The sequence below is a fragment of the Hyla sarda genome, chromosome 8 (genome assembly GCF_029499605.1).
Source record: "Hyla sarda isolate aHylSar1 chromosome 8, aHylSar1.hap1, whole genome shotgun sequence".
NCBI lineage: Eukaryota > Metazoa > Chordata > Amphibia > Anura > Hylidae > Hyla > Hyla sarda.
In genome coordinates this window covers 21,300,968-21,320,523 of record NC_079196.1, presented here as the reverse complement: position 1 = coordinate 21,320,523, position 19,556 = coordinate 21,300,968, and the positions used below count along the sequence as shown (strand labels likewise).

Sequence of the window (19,556 nt, the reverse complement as noted above, 5' to 3'; positions counted from 1 at the left end):
TTTGTGAACTGGTATTTCCTGTTGGAGTTTTCTTCTTTTGCCTACAAATCCAATAATTCAATTTTCCTCCCTCCCACACATCAGCCACCCCACCCATTGAAACATATATGAGCTGCATCCATTCAAAAGACCTGTGGTTTTCAATCAGGGTGCCTCCAGCTGTTGCATTAGTTGCAGATTGATCTCTCTCCCACCAAGCGATCGCTCCACCCATTGAAGCAGTCAGGCTCCCTGTCATCAGGTCAAGTCTTGGCCGCATTGCAAGCTGGGAAAAATCTGAAACAACAGTCATTTTGTATGCTGTTAAAAAGAAATATTGGGGTGAAAATCACATAAGAATTGTGAGAAAACCGTCACACACAGGTACAGACACTACATTAACTTTACAGCCCCTGCAGCATAGTCAAATAAAAAAAAATCCTGGAATACCCCTTTAAGCATCCTACTTCCCCTCCCCCCCAACATGCCATCTATAGTCCTGTGTAAATCATCCCCCTGCACAGTGTCAATCTGTTCAGTCAAGTGAATTTTCTCTACCACTATGTGTCATGTGATTGGTCAGAGTAAGAGAAAGGAAGTCCCTGTGTGTGCACTTCTTGCAAACATCCCAGTTCTGGTCCTGCCCCCTGAAATGGAGAAAATGAGAATTAGCTGTGCATCATGGAAAGAGCTCTCGGGGGCTCAATAACAGCAGGGAGAGCACTAAAACCCTCCGGTCACCACGCTGATGGGTCAGGTATGCTTCCAATTACTTTGCGTTTCAATTCCTTACCTTTTTGAAGATATCAGTGTAATATCCCCGTGTTTCCCCGAAAATACACCCTACCCCGAAAATAAGCCCTAGCTTGATTATCAGGGTGGGCTGCAATATAAGCCCTACCCCGAAAATAAGACCTAGACCAGGGGTACTCAACTGGCGGAGCGCGGTCCAGATCTGGACCTCGACCGCCAGTAATGCGGACCGGAACGGTCACCCCCCCCCCCCTCCCCCCGCTTTGGCTGGTCCCTTGGCAAGTTAAATGAGCCGGGGCAGGGACGTGTCCCTGTCCCGGGTGCTAAGCAGCAGAAGGAGATCCCACCGCCGAGAGCTGCAGCGGACGCTATGAAGGTGGGGAAGTGCTGGTTTCCGCTGGGGATGAAATGTGTAGTTTATTATGGCAGAGGGGTGGGGGGCACTGTAGGAGTGTGGAGGACAACGGGAAAGGGGAGGATGGGGGGGCTGTAGCAGTGTGGAGGATGGGGGGCTGTGGGAGGATGGGGGGCTATAGCAGTGTGGAAGATGGGGGGGTGCGGCATCCTCCACACTCCCACAGCCCCCCATCCTCCACACTCCTGCAGCCCCCCATAAATAAGCCCTACCCTGAAAATAAGCCCTAGTGTGTTTTTTGTGACTAAAATTAATATAAGACCCTGCCTTATTTTCGGAGAAACACTGTAGAATCTCAGCTGAAAATCTCTGTATATCTAAATACTGAATAAACAAGACTGCAGGAGACTTTATGCAGCATATCAAATGGAGCAAAAAGGAAAGGGCCCAGAAATGATCCGATTATACCCCGAGTCTATAGGGAGCGGACAACACTCTTACCTTGTTGACTGCAGAATCTAAAACTTACCTCCGTCTAAAGTGCTCTTTGTGTTATAGGAAAGGAAACCCCTGGCATAGACAATGGTTCACTGATCCTTCTACCCCTGAACACTTGACCTTTCCATCAGCCATTAAGAGGCACCCATCTCTTCCACCGATTCACATGAAGGCCGGAGAAGAAGTCAGCAAGCTGGAAAAGCTGGGGCTCGGTTACCTGGTGCAGGAGTCTTATTCCGAACCTAATATCTCAAAATGTTACTCAACCCCAAATACTCTCTATGACATCAAGTCCATAAAGGGGCACATTTGGCAAAGTAAGTGTTTTCCTTAGTATATTATGTACATTTAATACATTTCTTTTGTTGTGTCGTGTTATATTAAAGGGGTACTCCGGAGAAAAACTTATTTTTTTTAAATCAACTGGTGCCAGAAAGTTAAACAGATTTGTAAATTACTATTACTATTAAAAAATCTTAATCCTTCCTGTACTTATTAGCTGCTGAATACTACAGTGGAAATTCTTTTAGGTTTGAAACACAGAGCTCTCTGCTGACATCATGAGCACAGTGCTCTCTGCTGACATCTCTGTCCATTTTAGGAACTGTCCAGGGTAAAAGGAAATCCCCATAGCAAACATATGCTGTTCTGGACAGTTCCTAAAATGGACAGAGATGTCATCAGAGAGCACTGTGGTCATGATGTCAGCAGACAGCTCTGTGTTTCAAAAAGAAAAGAATTTCCGACGTAGTATTCAGCAGCTAATAAGTACAGGAAGGATTAAGGTTTTTTTTAATAGAAGTAATTTACAAATCTGTTAAACTTTCTGGCACCAGTTGATTTAAAAAAAAAAAAAAAAGTTTTTCACCAGAGTACCCCTTTAAGGAACAAACCTTAAAGGGGTACTCCGCTGCTCAACATTTGGAACAAACTGTTCCGAACGCTGGAGCCGGCAGCTCTTGACGTCACAGCCCCGCCCGCTCATGACATCACACCCTACCCCCTCAATGCAAGTCTATGGGAGGGGGCGTGACGTCGTCACGCCCCCTCCCATAGACTTGCATTGAGGGGGCGGGGCATGACATCATGAGGGGATGGGGCTATGCATCACGAGCTTCCGGCATCGGTGTTCGGAACATTTTGTTGCAAATGCTGAGCAGCGGAGTACCCCTTTAAATTTGGGTAGTTCTGTGAGTGTAATGTGAGGACCCCTTAGATCCAAGTGGGCTCATCTAGAAGATCTGAGGTGGTCACGCAGTTGGGCGGTCAGCGCTGCAGGTTCTTGTCCGTACTATATACATTCTATCAACATTTACACATCCTTGTCTTTCCCTATTACAGGGGATAGGATAAAGTTAGGAGCCCAACTAAGACCAAATAGCAATTCCAGATGTTACAGCCTCTACTAACAGTGACCAACTTAAAGTGACTACCAGGGCACTGTGATAGAGAACATTGCCTTGGAGCCTGTACATTATAAGTAGAGATGAGCGAACTTACAGTAAATTCGATTCGTCACGAACTTCTCGGCTTGGCAGTTGACGTCTTTTCCTGCATAAATTAGTTCAGCTTTCCGGTGCTCCGGTGGGCTGGAAAAGGTGGATACAGTCCTAGGAGACTCTTTCCTAGGAATGTATCCACCTTTTCCAGCCCACCGGAGTACCTGAAGGCTGAACTAATTTATGCAGGAAAAGTCATCAACTGCCGAGCCGAGAAGTTCGTGATGAATCGAATTTACTGTAACTTTGCTCATCTCTAATTATAAGACATAGTACACACATTTAGGGTCTATTCACACGTACAGTATTCTGCGCAGGATTAATTTTCTGTTGCAGATTTCAATGTAAACTGAATGAGTGAACACAGCTTGAAATAGACTGTACGTGTGAATAGACCCTTAGGGTACCTGTCATCAAGTAAAACATTTGCTTATGTAATGTTATGCCTATTTACCATATATCTTCATTAAAAAAAATTAATAAAAAATCTTTCCATCAGTTTTTTTTTTTTACCTTTGAAAAAGTGGCCACTAGGGGGTCTCTGTTCTGTAGCGTTCAACACGCCCTGCATAGCCCTCGGACTTGTGCCGGACTGGAACAAGTCTGAACTCAGGAAGTGCGGGTGGGGCGGGACATGAGCGCGGCTCTGCCTATCTCTCGCTCACTGCCTGTCAATTATGCAGACGGGAGCGAGCGCTGTGCAGCAGAAAATGATTACAGGCAGTGAGCAGATTTTATAAAGGCATAACTCAAGAAATATTGGGCGAAATTAAAAAAGAAAAAGTGTGGGGGACTCAGGATGAAGAGGGAAGGAAGAACATAATCCCTCTTTACTTGGTGGCACGTACTCTAAGTGTTTTATGTGTTATTGGTTCAGGCTTGATGCTTACCTTTTGTTTTTTAGGGTTGGGTTCAGCTGAATTGTCAAGGGACAGCAAGGTAAGTTAACTTTAAACTGATATATATGTCCAGATACACTTTATTAAAGCCCACTTCCCTTCCAGTATTGGATCTTCCCTGTATGGACATTAGACCTGTGACCTCGGAGAATGCCATAAAATCCAGTTATTAGTTTAATGAGAATCCAATTTAGGGTAGGGTCCGAGACAGCGCATCTGACAGCAGTCACAGAGGGATGGCAGAGCGAGCTCCCTGCTGCGGCTGGGTAGCTCTGTGTGTCCGCTTGTGAAGGATTTCCTGCCGGCAGTCACAAGCGGACATACAAAGCTACCCGGCCGCAGCAGGGAGCTCGCTCTGCCATCAGTGTGACCCTACCCTAAATGGGAAAATCCAGAGGCCAGAGCAACTTCAAATAAGGTTTAGTCATCTGACAACCTGGGGTTTTCTCAAAATACAGTATAATGAACAGGGAGGGATCGAAGAAAAAAAAATCCAGCAAACGGTGATCCTGTGGAGAGAAACAACTGGTCACCAAAAGCAGTCAAAGGAAGAGGTCAGGAATGGTTCCATTGAATTTGGCTAAAAAGTAACAGATGGATAAACCCAGGTCTTTTGCCATATATATTTTTTTTTTTCACATGTAGTCAAATAGGAAAGAAACCCCATAAACGTTCTGATGATAGTTGCAATATTTTCTGAGATTGTTGGTATAATAAAATGTAATTATTGTAATTATGTAAAAATAGTTTTTCTTCATCTTCTCATCCACTTTAGACTTTTCCGCCAATAAGTCATTCCCCTCGATCTCCGATGCGGGCCAAACTAAAACCTTTGTTAGAAAGCGGTTGCAGTAATACAAAGACCAATAAATCGAGCATGGCTCAAAGCTCTGCCAACCGCATTGGTGTGAGAGGTGAAGGGTTAACCTATGAACATAATCTCGAGAAATCACTGCAAAACCTGGAGGACAAACCCTTGCCTGGAGATTTACTTCAAATTAATTTAGATGGTTCTTTATGCTCCAAAAACCAACAAGGCCATAGGGATGATTGCTCATCAAAAACTGCAGAGGATGGAAGCACTGGATCTAGAAGAAAAGACTCTGCAGAAGAAAGAGAAACAGCAAGAAGGCACGCAAACTGCAGAGACCCGAAACCACCGCTGCATACTAATGGCAAAACACAAAAAAACTGCAAGGAGACGGGAACTTCTTTACATATTGAACAGATACAGTTACATGGGCACGGTGACGGCTTGGGAAAGAGTAGGCTAAGTGAGATAGAGAAGGAAGAACTGTCAGACACCAGAAAAGATGAAAAGCTGGAGATACATGACAAAAGCAAAGGAACTGAACAAAATCTAAGGACATCCACACCCACCAATGAAGACACCAAGAGGAAAGTGGAGCCCAAAAACATGGACTCCTCAAGAACACCCAAAACTAGTCACATTCCCTTTGTAAAAATCACATTCTCTGAACAAGAGCCCATGAGAGAGATGAGCTATTCCCCAGGCAAACCTTTTTTTACTAAACGAAAGCCGAAGCCGGGCTCCCTACTGCACAATGTAAATCACAGTTTTAACATACATGCCCAGAAAGAGAATGAAAAGACTCCGAAAACCAGGAAGGGCAGGAGCATGTCTGCCCAAGATAACACAAAATACCAAAGACCTCTGTCTTACAGCAACCGAACCCATGGGAAAAGCCTTCCTTTACCCCCCTTAGTCAATTCATCTGTGCCATCACCTTCCAAAGTGTCCAAGAAAGTTGCCCGTTCGGCACAAGGAAGCACTGACAGGAGTATTCATCGTTCTCATACCCAACTTTCTCTTTGTTCTCAAAAGCGAATGAACTCTCCAAGAAACACTCCCATTCTACCCACATCAAAGTCATCCTGTGATTTTCAGGCTATAGAATACAGCGATATGTTTGTAGAGATAACGTCACAACAAGGTAATGGTCCAGTCATCTACCAAATGTTCCCACCTACTGTCTATGTCAACATTCCCAACTCCAGTAGAAAAACCAGCTCTGCTTCCACCACTAAAAGTTGTTCGTCTAAAGGTTCTTGTGCGGGTTCCTCAAGAAACAGCAGTGCAAGATCTAAAAGACCTAAACTGAAAAGCAAAAAAAATCCATCTGCTACGAGCCAGCGCCGAAGAAACTCGTTATCAAAGCAAGAAGGTACAGAGAAGGGCGAAAACAAAACAGAGAACACGGTCATCATTTCTGGTGTGGACTGGGAAATTAAGACACAAAAACAAGATGGCGACATCACGGAGTTTCCTGTGAATGGAATGATAGAGGTTATTGCTGAGCATCACAACTTTGAGTTGACCACAATCAATGAAGCCAGTTTAGAGAACTCAACCACCATTAAAGGAACCATTAAGGAAGCCCTCAAAATGTTGAGTGAGCTGAAAAGAAGGTCCAGCAATGTGGGACCCAATAATCCCGAAAACGTGGATCAGGATCTTCTAAGACAGGACAGTGATATGGGACAGTGTGTTCAAGAAGACATTGGCTTCACCAAACACAGCTCCAATGGGGAAACATGCAACGTACAGGATCCTAAAACTGGAAGTACATCAGCACCATCTCAGGATCGAAATGCTACAGAGACCCCTTCACAATTCCAACAAGATGAAGCCTTGGAGGACTGGGTACTGGACGACAATCAGAAAGGAGATTCGGTTGAACCCACATACAACAGAGAGGATACGTTTTCCACAACCCAAAACATCCAGAGGTCCTTCAGTCCTGGAGGCAGCGAATATCTAACGGCCCAATTATATGCTTGTCTGGAAAAACTAATATCGACTGATGAAGAATTCAGTGAATCTGAAGACGGAGAAGATGGTATACAAGGTATACATGTCAGTGAATCCCAAAATGTTGGTGAGCACCTCAACCCTTCAAATATACAACAGGTATGTGACATATTTATTAAAGTGTACCGGTCATCAACAAAAACTTTTTATATAATGTAGATAATACCATTTTATGTATATCTGTAATATACATTGGTTGAAAATTGTGTATATTTTTGGGTGAAAAAATGTTGTCCCTGCAGCTATTGTCTGTGTGTCTCTATGAGGAGTCCAAATACAGGAAGTGAGGGCAGGACAAGCAGGGCTCTCTGCAGGCTTCTGGCTTGTCAATCATCCTGATGTGTGAGCTGGGAGCATGTCACAGAGCCTCAGTACACAGAACCCGGCTCGTCTTCGGTGCACAGAGCCCGGCTCGTCTTCGGTGCACAGAGCCCGGCTCGTCTTCGGTGCACAGAGCCCGGCTCGTCTTCGGTGCACAGAGCCCGGCTCGTCTTCGGTGCACAGAGCCCGGCTTGTCTTCGGTGCACAGAGCCCCGCTTGTCCTCAGTGTACAGATCCCTGCTTGTCCTGCCCTCACTTCCTGTATTTGGACTCCTCATAGAGACACACAGGCAATATAATATAATGGTATTATCTTTGTTATATAAAAACTTTTTGTTGATGACAGGTACACTTTAAGAGAGAGAAAGTTAAACTTAAAATTTGAGTATAAAAGCTCATTTCCCACAACTGTCTGGAGCAGGAGACTCTGACAAGTCTGTATGGCTGTGATGCTGGCAAAGTGTTACTTCTGATTGGTCTATACCAGTGGTTCCCAACCAGGGTGCCTCCAGCTGTTGCAAAACTACAACTCCCAGCATGCCCAGACAGCCGAAGGCTGTCTGGGCATGCTGGGAGTTGTAGTTTTGCAACAGCTAGAGACACTCTGGTTGGGAAACACTGCTTCAGAGGCTGTAGAAGAGAAAGTAAACAAAATAATTAATAAAGACATGTAGGTAAAAAATGTTTATGCTGGGAGTTGTAATTTTGCAACAGCTGGCAGCACCCTGGTTGGGAACCACTGGTCTATGCTTAAGTAAGGTTATGTGGTTTTAGCCAAATTGTTTGTAAAACTCCAGTAAGAACCCCCTGTCATGGGGCATGAGGGCTCCATTGGGCACCATATTTGCTGAGATTTTATTCCCCTGGAAGCGATCCTTATATACCTCTGTACATCCAATGAAGCATGGCAGCTTTTCATTTTCCTGTTGGATTCATACAAACTTTGACAGAAGAAAACCTCAGCAAAAGGAGATGTAGTACAGTAAAGGCCTCATCCTATTATGGATTGGTACACAATAAAGCTGTATTATATACATATTAGAATAGGGACTCTTACATACTACTGTAATATATAAAGGGCCATACTGTATGTTTTTCATATGGGGGCATGTTGCTGTGTATGAATCCCACAATTGGTGGAATGCTCTATTGGCTGCCATATTATAGAGCCTCATTTTTTTTTTCTTTGTTTTTGCCTATATAGTGCGGCATACGTTATTATCAGAGAATACTGTAGAGGCTCTTCTCTTCATGCTTTTAGCTTACCTTATTTTGCTGATGTGGCAGGCATGGGAATGGCTCCATGGTTTACAAATGCACAATGATGTCAGTTTTGTAATGCAGCCTACATAACCCATGAAGCCTCGGGCTAAGTGTCAGGTGTTTGATCACTGCACCTGGTAATCTAGATAGGCTGATTGAGGTCACACGTAAACTGACAGAGTTGGGATCGGTTCACATCATGTGCTGTTTTGATACATTTTCTTGGTCAAAGTGCATTAATAAAAAAAAGCTTTAAATATATATGAATAATCTCTCTCTCCCCCCCCCCCCAATTTTCCAAATAAAACACTGTAAAAAAAATTTTTGGTATGACCTTCCACAATGGTCCAGACTACTAAATTCCTGATCCGGCACAGCCAATGGTGTAAACGTAAAAAAAATATATTTCAATATAACAAAATGTAATATAAAGTGATCAAAGTGTCAAAACTACATTAAGTTGGACTGTTAAAAACTACACGTTAAAAAAAATAAACCCTAACACTTCTGTATGTAAAAAAAAAAAGTTATAGGGGTCAACAAGTTTCCTAGCATAAGCATAAAACAAAACATACGTTGTCCAAGTTTGGCATGATTAAAGGAGTACTCCGCTTCTCAGAGTTTGGAACAAAATGTTCTGAACGCTTAGAGCCGCCGGCGGGAGCTTGTGATGTCATAGCCCCGCCCCCTCAATGCAAGTCTATGGGAGGGTCGTAACTAGAGATGAGCGAACTTACAGTAAATTCGATTCGTCACGAACTTCTCGGCTCGGCAGTTGATGACTTTTCCTGCATAAATTAGTTCAGCTTTCCGGTGCTCCGGTGGGCTGGAAAAGGTGGATACAGTCCTAGGAAAGAGTCTCCAGCCACCGGAGCACCTGAAAGCTGAACTAATTTATGCAGGAAAAGTCATCAACTGCCGAGCCGAGAAGTTCGTGACGAATCGAATTTACTGTAAGTTCGCTCATCTCTAGTCGTAACATCATGAGGGGGTGGGGCTATGACGTCACGCACTCCCAGCACTGGCTCTAAGAGTTTGGAACATTTTGTACCCCTTTAAAATCATATGGGGCCCAAAGAACAAAACTGCGCGATAACATTTTTTTTTCTATCATAAATTTTACCTTACAAAAAAAAATTTCTGGCTTCATAATACATTACGCAATTCAATAAAATTAGCCATTGAATACTACAACTAGAGATGAGTGAACTTACAGTAAATTCGATTCGTCACGAACTTCTCGGCTCGGCAGTTGATGACTTATCCTGCATAAATTAGTTCAGCTTTCAGGTGCTCCCGTGGGCTGGAAAAGGTGGATACAGTCCTAGGAGACTCTTTCCTAGGACTGTATCCACCTTTTCCAGCCCACCGGAGCACCTGAAGGCTGAACTAATTTATGCAGGAAAAGAAGTCAACTGCCGAGCCGAGAAGTCCGTGACGAATCGAATTTATTGCAAGTTCGCTCATCTCTAACTACAACTTGTCTCACAAAAAAAAGAGCCATAATTCAACTAGAAAAATTAAGTTATGGGTCTAAGAAGGCGAGGAGAAAAAATAAATAAAAATTAAATAAAAAAATGGGGTGGGGGTAGTTGGTCAGGAAGGGGTTAAAGGGGTGGTCTGGTGAAAACCAACTTCTCCCCTATCTCCAGATAAGGCTGCATGCACGCCACGATCTTGCTATACAGTTCCCGTATATGGTTTCAAGTTAAAAACCGTACGGGACCGTATATAGAAAACCGTATGCATTGACTTAACATTGTAAATCGTATTGTAAACGCATCATCCGGTTTAGTCCGTTTTGCATCTTAAACAGTTTTGTCCGTTTTTTTTTTTTTTTTACCTGTACCCATAAATGTAGTCTACCACGTTTTTCGGTCCAGGTGAAAAACCGTATTAAACCGTATAAGTTTATTTATTTTTTAACATGGGTTTCAATGGGAACCGTACAGAACCTTATGTGCATACGGTTCCAGACGGTTTTCGACTTTGCACAGTTTGTTTTTCTTGGAATTTCAATCAAACAAGTGAAACTTTATTCGAAATGGAATGAAAAGTTAAAAATGTATAGGTTTTTTCCTTAAAAAAAAACAAAAAACGGATGCAACCGGACATCATTATATCTGACCGCTGGGATAGGGGGGGGTAAGTTGTTTTTTCACCAGATCACCTCTTCAAGCAAAACCCTATGGTGATCCAAGTTCAGCCCTAAAGACCTGTAGAGGGACCAGATTTCCTAATGATGAGAAAAAACGAAATGATCCAGCACTTTTTTGTTGAATCCTTTTTAAAACGACCTGGAACAACTTCAACCCTTCACAAGGTCTGAACCAGCTTGACGCGTTTCGAGCGCATGCGCTCGAAACGCGTCAAGATGGTTCAGACCTTGTGAAGTGTTGAAAAAAAACCGCAGCTTTATTGTTGAATCCTCTTTAAAACGGCAATGTGTCAACTTCAACCTTTCCACAAGGTCTGAACCATCTTGACGCGTTTCGAGCGCATGCGCTCGAAACGCGTCAAGATGGTTCAGACCTTGTGAAGGGTTGAAGTTGTCACATGCGGTTTTAAAGAGGATTCAAGAATAAAGCTGCAGTTTTTTTTCAACACTTCACAAGGTCTAAACCATCTTGACGCGTTTCGAGCGCATGCGCTCGAAACGCATCAAGATGGTTCAGATCTTGTGAAGAGTTGAAGTTGAGTTGAGGATTCAACAAAAAAGCTGCAGTTTTTTTTTCAAGTGCTGGATCATTTTGTTTCTTCTTATCGTTTGGGCACGGAGAGTCTGAGTGGGGATCCGTGCACGACACACAGCAGGTGAGCTGGACTTTCTTTGAATTTGCCAGGTTTCCTATCCATTGCATGGATGCTAAAATTCACCCACCGATATGATGGTCGTTGGAAACCAACCCATACACGTTCGTTGTGTGTCAGCCGGACCTGGCGATTTGGTGTGATTAGGCAACCATCGCTCGCGTATGGTGGCCTCTTAACTCTTCTCCGATGGTAGATGTCAGGGGAGAAAAAGACCAGGCATGTTGGCCTTCATGTGCCTGATCCTTTTGTTCTCAAAGTGATACCATAAGAATCCGGCAGCGGTTTTCATTTCTCATAGAACCCTCGCATGTGTTTGCATATTTTCTATGTATGGTCGGCATAAGACCACCCTGATTCAGGGCCTACAACATAGATCTCATTAAAGGGGCTATCCAGGAAAAAACTTCTACAGTGATCCCTCAACTTACAATGGCCTCAACATACAATAGTTTCAACATACAATTATCTTTTCTGGACCATGGTAACTTGAAACCAGACTCAACATACAATATTACGGACTGTCCAGATCTGTGAAACGTGTCACAACTGGAGGAACTGACCAATCAGAATGGGCAATTTACTGGTAAATCACCTGTATTACTGAAGTGTATGCACTGACTGATGTCTGGTAGCGCCCCCTACAGTACAGGGAGGTATTACATGTTCTGTACTCTTTACCTGTACCAGGGTTACCTGCTCCTTTGGACACCTGGTGAGGGCGACTCCACGTTACTTTTTTAGGACATTGCATGTACTGTACAGAACCCCGAAGAAGCTCCTGTCCTCTTCATAGACCAGTGTTTCCCAAGCAGGGTGCCTCCAGCTGTTGCAAAACTACAACTCCCAGCATGCCCGGACAGCCTTCGGCTGTCCGGGCATGCTGGGAGTTGTAGTTTTGCAACAGCTGGAGGCTCCCTGCTTGGGAAACACTGACATAGACAGTGATTACAGCTCCCAGCAGATCTTTCTTACTTTTATATGTAAGGATTTGCTTTATCTATATTAGTTATCTACTTATTTTTCTTTAATTCTCACTTTTTCCTATTTTTGCATGACATTTTGGTGGCTTCAGAACAAATTACCAGGTTTCCAGAGTTATGGTCTCAACATACAATGGTTTCAACATACAATGGTCGTCCCGGAAACCAATTAATATTGTAACTTGAGGGACCACTGTGTATATATATCAACTGGCTCCAGAAAGTTAAACAGATTTGTAAATTACTTCTATTAAAAAAAAATCTTAATCCTTTCAGTACTTATGAGCTGCTGAAGTTGAGTTGTTGTTTTCTGTCTAAGTGTTCTCTGATGACACCTGTCTCGGGAACTGTCCAGAGTAGGAGCGAAACCCCATAGCAAACCTCTTCTACTCTGTGCAGTTCCCGAGACAAGCAGAGATGTCAGCAGAGAGCACTGTTGCAGGCAGAAAAGAACAACTCAACTTCAACAGCTGATAATTATTGGAAGGATGAAGATTAAAAAAAAATAGATTAAAAAAAATAGATTTACTTTCTGGAGCCAGTTGATTATATATATATATATATAAACTTTTATCCTGGAATACCCCTTTAATAGCCAAAAGCTATGAGAGAGATTTAAAGAAGAAAAAAAAGAGGAGGTAAAAGTAAATAGGTCTGCAATTCGCCATCTTTTATTGTATGAAAGATCCAGTTGTCATCAAGTGAATGTATACGAATTAAAGGGTTAATAGAAAACAAAAAATAAAATAAAAAAAATCATGAAAAAAAAGGGCTGTTTCAATGGGTGCAACAGCAGACCAATACAATCAAGATGACTTTGCCCTGAATCTTATTTTTGTTTTATCAGCCATGTTTTATATATATTATAATAGGGATATATATATGGTAGGCGGCCATTTTGTTTTCAATTTCCGGGGAACTAAGACAACCAACACACAGTTTTTTGGGTTTTTTATCTCCCTAGTCTGACCTGCAGTGAAGATTTCAATGTAACTTAAATAGTTTTTTTTTTTTTCCAAGGACTGTCAAAAACATTAAAAATAAATAGCCACACAGTGTCTTTCTTTGGACTTAATAATCTATTAAAAAAAGCAACAAATTAAAATTCCAATACTATGGTCAGTAGCGTCAGTCTGTCCTAGTGGGAATAATTGTTGCTTGCAGCGGTCACTAGATAGTGCTCCAGGTTTGGTTCGTGTCCTCCCATTGGCATGGCAAGGCTGCTATTACCATCCAAAATATCGTCACAAATCTGTAAAAAGATAAAAATTATTGAAATTTTGTTTAGTTTCTCTTCTACAGTCTCAAAGTTTTTCAAAACCACAATTATGTTTAGTTTCTCTTCTACAGTCTCAAAGTTTTTCACAACCACAATTTTGTTTAGTTTCTCTTCTACAGTCTCTTAAAAAGTTTTTCAAAACCACAACTCCCAGCTTGTGGGAGGCATTTTTCGGTACTGTGGGGTTAGCATTTCTCATGTTTTGTTTGCCACTATGTAAAACCCTTTGCATTTATTAATGTGTCTCTTGTCAGCCAGAATTTGGACAAATTTTGGCACACTGGGAGAGATTAATCAAAATCTGTCCAGAGGAAAAGTTGCCCATAGCAACCAATCAGATTTCTTCTTTCATTTTTAACAAGTCTCTGCAAAATGAAAGAAGCGATCTGATTGGTTGCTATGGGCAACTGAGCAACTTTTCCTCTGGACTGGTTTTGATAAATCTCCCCCATTGTATCCAAATATCTCATAGAAACACCTTTTTCCACAGGGGGATGTACCGAGACGCACTAATGTCTCCAGAAACCAAGATGTGACCCCATCACCGTCTACAAGCACAGGAATAACAGAGGCAAATATGGGGGCGGAGGTGAATCCATCTCAAAATTCACATTGTGGTAATGAGGGTGATGGAAGAAGAAGTGACTTACCGGCTCATGAAGGCTTGGATAAAGAAAGGCGATTTTCACACCAACAAAAACGAATTATTCAGGAGGTATGTTTGTAATTTATGATTATGAGTAGTGTTGAGCGGCATAGGCCATATTCGAATTTGCGAATATTCGCGAATATATGGACGAATATTCGTCATATATTCGCTAAATTCGCATATTCGTAATATTTTCGTTTTATTTTCGCTTATGCGAAAATTAGCATATGTGAAAATTAGCATATGCAAAAATTAGCATATGCAAAAATTAGCATATACATATGCTAATTAGCAGAAAATTACCATATGCAAAAATGTGCACGCCAGTCTCACACAGTAGTATTAGAGCCTTCTTTATACCACACAAGCTGGAAGCAGAGAGGGATGATCACTGTGATGTGTACTGTGAAAATAAAAAAAAAAACAAAAACGAATATTCGTAATTACGAATAAAATTCGCATTGCGAATATTCGCGAGCAACACTAATTATGAGGGTGTCTGACACTAGGACATCATGGACATTGCCGGATCACATAGACAGCAATGTATTCGGCATATTTATTGCCTGTTCATTCTTTCGGCAGAGTCAAAAATCCTGACTTTCCTGCTGCGGAAATTCTGCCAGTGTGAATGGTGCAGTAGAATCCTAGTAGAAAACAATGGGTAACTGCTGCACTGGAAATTTCGAGTGGAGTTTTGCTTGAATATTCTGTAGTGTGAACATCACCTTATGCTAAAAGACAAATACACGGCACTACCTACAATGTACAGTATTATAACAGATCTGATGGAAGCTACATGAATTAAAAAAATGCACGACTTCTCCCACCAATTTCTATAATATATATATATATATATATATATATATATATATATATATACACATATATACACACACACAGAAATTATATGTATTTTTTATTTATAACTTAATGGTAAAAATAAATAACCATATAGTTTCATGGCCATTAAAAGGATACTCCGCCCCTAGACATCTTATCCCCTATCCAAAGGATTGGGGATAAGATGTCTGATCGCGGGGGTCCTGCCGCTGGGCACCTGGAGCGAACTTGGCCATGCCCCCTCAATGCAAGTCTATGGGAGGGGGCGTGACGCCCCCTCCCATAGACTTGCATTGAGGGGGCACAGACATGACGTCACGAGTCTCCAGCGCTGCACCCGACACTCCAAACTAATGCTGGGCGCAGCAGGGAGATCACGGGGGTCTCCAAGCTGTGGGACCCCCGCGATCAGACATCTTATCCCCTATCCTTTGGATAGGGGATAAGATGTCTAGTGGCGGAGTACCCCTTTAAGGCCCAATATGATGCAGGAGGTAGGGGGTTAAAAATATTGAAAAAAAATTGGTGGGATAAAAATTTATATTAAAAGAACAAAATACAAACAGCAGGAATAATGAAAAAAAATAAAATAAAAAAACTATCAAAAAATATAATTGTCAATTTCCCTGCATTTTGCAATATTTTGGAATCCTACATGGACACTAAACAGTCACTTTCTAAAGGGCTAAAATTTAAAATCTTTTTCTTAAACTCTAATGCAAATTGTAGGGTCTGTGGGTTTTTGATTTGGCAAATAGACAATGCTCCAAAATTGTGTCTCACAATCCGAGGAAAAAAGTGAAGCGTTCACGCTAATAAATCCCGATCTATGTCTTTAGGTGAGTGCAAACCCAAGTGTGAGCGACCATAAATCTCACACCGACCCTACTGCTAATCAGTCAGGACTGCACCACAACGAGAGCGCCACCCACTGGATCAAGGGAGAAGTGCTGGGGAAAGGAGCGTATGGAACGGTAAAATTCTGACTGTTACTATGGAGACCATTCTATCACTATGGAAATGAGAAAATAGAACATTTCTGCATATCACTGATTTACCCTTAAAGGGGTACTCCGCTGGAAAACTTTTTTTTTTTTTAATCAACTGATGCCAGAAAGTTAAATAGATTTGTAAATTACTTCTATTAAAAAAAAATCTTAATCCTTCCAGTACTTATTAGCTGCTGAATACTACAGAGGAAATTCTTTTCTTTTTGGAACACAGAGCTCTCTTGCTGACATCATGACCACAGTGCTCTCTGCTGACATCTCTGTCCATTTTAAAGAACTGTCCAGAGTAGGAGAAAATCCCCATAGAAAACATATATGCTGCTCTGGACAGTTCCTAAAATGGACAGAGATGTCAGCAGAGAGCACTGTGCTCGTGATGTCAGCAGAGAGCACTGTGTTCCAAAAAAGAAAAGAATTTCCTCTGTAGTATTCAGCAGCTAATAAGTACTTGAAGATTTTTTAATAGAAGAAATTTACAAATCTGTTTAACTTTCTGGTACCAGTTGATTTATAAGAAAAAAAGTTTTCCATCTGAGTACCCCTTTAATGACTCTGGCCATGAATGTTAGCATCTATGGTCAATATAAACATTTATGCCAGTGGGTCATCTATGTACTTCATGGCTGGGGTTAAAGACTCCATTCCTCCATTGGTCATCAGTTGGCCAATTGAGAGGTTAGTCTTCTAACTATCCATGTATCAGAAGAGAATATCCACACTGTACTTGTTTCTATGGTTCTGGAGTTGGCTCACGTCTTATCTTCAAACTGTGGACACTCACAATTCTGCTGGCAGCCATTTGGAATCTGTCAACACTACGCTGACAAAAACGCCTCCGACAACATGGCCAAAATCTTATCCACTTAAAGGGGTACTCCGCAGCTCAGCGTTTGGAACAAACTGTTCCGAACGCTGGAGCCAGGAGCTAGTGACATCATAGCCCCGCCCCCTCATGGTGTCACGCTCCGCACCCTCAATGCAAGTCTATGGGAGGGGGCGTGACAGCGTCACGCCCCCTCCCATAGACTTGCATTGAGGGTGCGGAGCGTGACACCATGAGGGGGCTATGACATCATGAGCACCTGGCGCCGGCTCCAGTGTTCGGAACAGCTTGTTCCAAACACTGAGCAGCGGAGTACCCCTTTAACCCTAAAGATATATATTCATTTACTTTTATGGTAACATTAACCCCTTTACTTAGCCGATTGGTCTTCCACCACTGCCATTCTGATAGTGTCCAGATTCCTGAAAATCGACACTTTCCGGTCGCCAAATTGACTCGCAGGAAAATGCTGATGAGCCAGTCACTGGCTATGGTGGGTCAACACCGTGGCCAGTGATTGGCTGAGCAGCCATCTTGTGTCTTAGGAAGTGATGGGCAGCAGGGTCCTCAGCACCATCAAAACAGGAAGACCCCCTCCCCCCCCTTCCAAATGTGTTCAATGGCTGGTCAACCCCTTATTGTATATAATTTGAGTATTTTATGGTCTGGTTATAGGTCTATCGTGGTCTTACAAGTCAAGGAGAGCTCATTGCTGCAAAGCAGGTGATTTTACATGGCTCAGACCCGGAGTTGGCTGAAAAGGAATATAAAAAGTTGCAGGAAGAGGTGGACTTGTTAAAGACCTTGAAGCACCCCAATATAGTCGGATACTTGGGGACATCCTTTGAAGACCCAGTGGTGACCATCTTTATGGAATTTGTCCCCGGAGGGTCCATTTCCAGCGTTATACGCCATTTTGGTCCTCTGAGAGAAGTCGTGATCAGCAAGTACACGAGCCACATCCTGCAGGGCATTTCCTACCTGCACCGGAACAGAGTTGTGCACCGAGACATCAAAGGGAACAATGTCATGCTGATGCCAAACGGGGTCATAAAACTCATTGATTTTGGCTGCGCAAAACGTCTCAATGGCCTGAGCATGAATGGTACCCCTGGGGAGATGCTGCATTCAATGCGGGGCACACCATATTGGATGGCACCAGAAGTGATCAATGAGTCTGGACATGGGGAAAAGTCAGACATTTGGAGTATTGGCTGCACAGTGTATGAAATGGCGATTGGAAAACCACCCCTGGCTGAGATGGAAAGGATGGCCGCCATATTCTATATTGGTATAGAAAAGGGACTTATGCCAACCCTCCCCGATCACTTCTCAAGGATCGCCAGAGAATTTGTCAATCTATGTTTAACCAGGTATGTAAACTGGTCCCTGTAGGCAAGGACTTACACTTCTTAGGACCTTTTATGTAAGGGCTTATATCTTTTGATTAACCCAACAGTGACCAGTTCACCAAGATATGGCCTGCACCGTGTTCACCAAGCTATGGCCTGCGCCCAGTGACCAGTTCACCAAGCTATGGCCTGCGCCCAGTGACCAGTTCACCAAGCTATGGCCTGCGCCCAGTGACCAGTTCACCAAGCTATGGCCTGCGCCCAGTGACCAGTTCACCAAGCTATGGCCTGTGCCCAGTGACCAGTTCACCAAGCTATGGCCTGCGCCAAGTGACCAGTTCACCAAGCTATGGCCTGCGCCAAGTGACCAGTTCACCAAGCTATGGCCTGCGCCCAGTGACCAGTTCACCAAGCTATGGCCTGCGCCAAGTGACCAGTTCACCAAGCTATGGCCTGCGCCCAGTGACCAGTTCACCAAGCTATGGCCTGCGCCAAGTGACCAGTTCACCAAGCTATGGCCTGCGCCCAGTTCACCAAGCTGTGGCCTGACCCAGTGACCAGTTCACCAAGCTGTGGCATGGCCCAATGACCAGTTCACCAAAACGTGGCCCGTTCCCAGTGACCAGTTCACTAAGCTGTGGCCTGCGCCCAGTGACCAGTTCACCAAGCTGTGGCCCGTGCCCAGTTACTAGAAGAGGAATGCTTGTTACCTTTTGTTTCCTACCCCTAGATTGCCCATCACCTAAGGTTTTTGAAGGATAGCAATGCCGCATGTCTCCTGTGTAGACAGGGTACCAGTATAAATTACAGCAGGGCCAAATGGAATCTGATCTGTTCCTATTGAATAGTTGGGAACATTTTTCTTAGTTTTTAAAGTGAAACCTTTCACAGATCCATTGGCCTTGCACAAGTATTCACCCCCCTAGTAATTTTTACCACTTTTTTGCTATGGGTACAAACTGAAATTCAACTAGACTTAGACTTTTAACATTTGAGCAACATAACATTCATAGTACTTTGATAAGGAGTGCCGACATCTGTTGGATGCATAAGTTAACATTGTCCTGGTGAAAGATAAACCTCTGTACCAATTTTAGGTCTTCTTTTAGGATAGTCTTGTATTTCGCTCCATCCATCTTTCCATCAATCTTTCCATCAATCTTTCCATCAATTCTGACCAGTTTCCCTGTACCTGCCGAACAGAAGCATCCCCATGGTATGATAATGCCACCACCATGTTTCACTAGGGTGATGGGCAGTGTTGGGTTTCCACCACACACAGCCTTCTTCCACCTGTTTTTTTGCGACTTCCACTTCAGCTGTTTCCCTTTCCAGAGTCATCATAGGCTTCTGGTTGCTTTTGCCCCTTTCCCAGCTTTGCCAGTCTGGGTGGAGGTTCTTGTCTT

The 19,556-nt window shown here is 43.1% G+C and overlaps 2 protein-coding genes across 13 annotated transcripts in view; one reads left to right on the top strand and one right to left on the bottom strand.

Moving 5' to 3' along the window:
• LOC130283776 (mitogen-activated protein kinase kinase kinase 19-like) overlaps positions 1-19,556 on the top strand; it is a 39,404-nt gene that overhangs the window by 12,934 nt on the left and 6,914 nt on the right. For both annotated transcript variants that reach the window (XM_056533220.1, XM_056533221.1), the window contains 6 exons: positions 1,646-1,902; positions 3,989-4,023; positions 4,759-6,915; positions 13,964-14,188; positions 15,805-15,939; positions 17,474-18,171. In XM_056533220.1, coding sequence (XP_056389195.1) covers positions 1,646-1,902; positions 3,989-4,023; positions 4,759-6,915; positions 13,964-14,188; positions 15,805-15,939; positions 17,474-18,171 — 3,507 coding nt within the window. The remainder of the gene's footprint in view (positions 1-1,645; positions 1,903-3,988; positions 4,024-4,758; positions 6,916-13,963; positions 14,189-15,804; positions 15,940-17,473; positions 18,172-19,556) is intronic.
• CCNT2 (cyclin T2) overlaps positions 13,255-19,556 on the bottom strand; it is an 89,251-nt gene continuing 82,949 nt past the window's right edge. For 6 of the 11 annotated variants that reach the window (XM_056533229.1, XM_056533224.1, XM_056533225.1 and 3 more), the window contains one exon: positions 13,255-13,446. Coding sequence is in view for 2 of the 11 variants with exons in the window: in XM_056533232.1 (XP_056389207.1) it covers positions 13,333-13,446 (114 nt within the window). In the remaining 9 variants the exon portion in view is untranslated. The remainder of the gene's footprint in view (positions 13,447-19,556) is intronic. The other 5 variants (XM_056533227.1, XM_056533228.1, XM_056533230.1 and 2 more) reach the window with 1 other exon arrangement.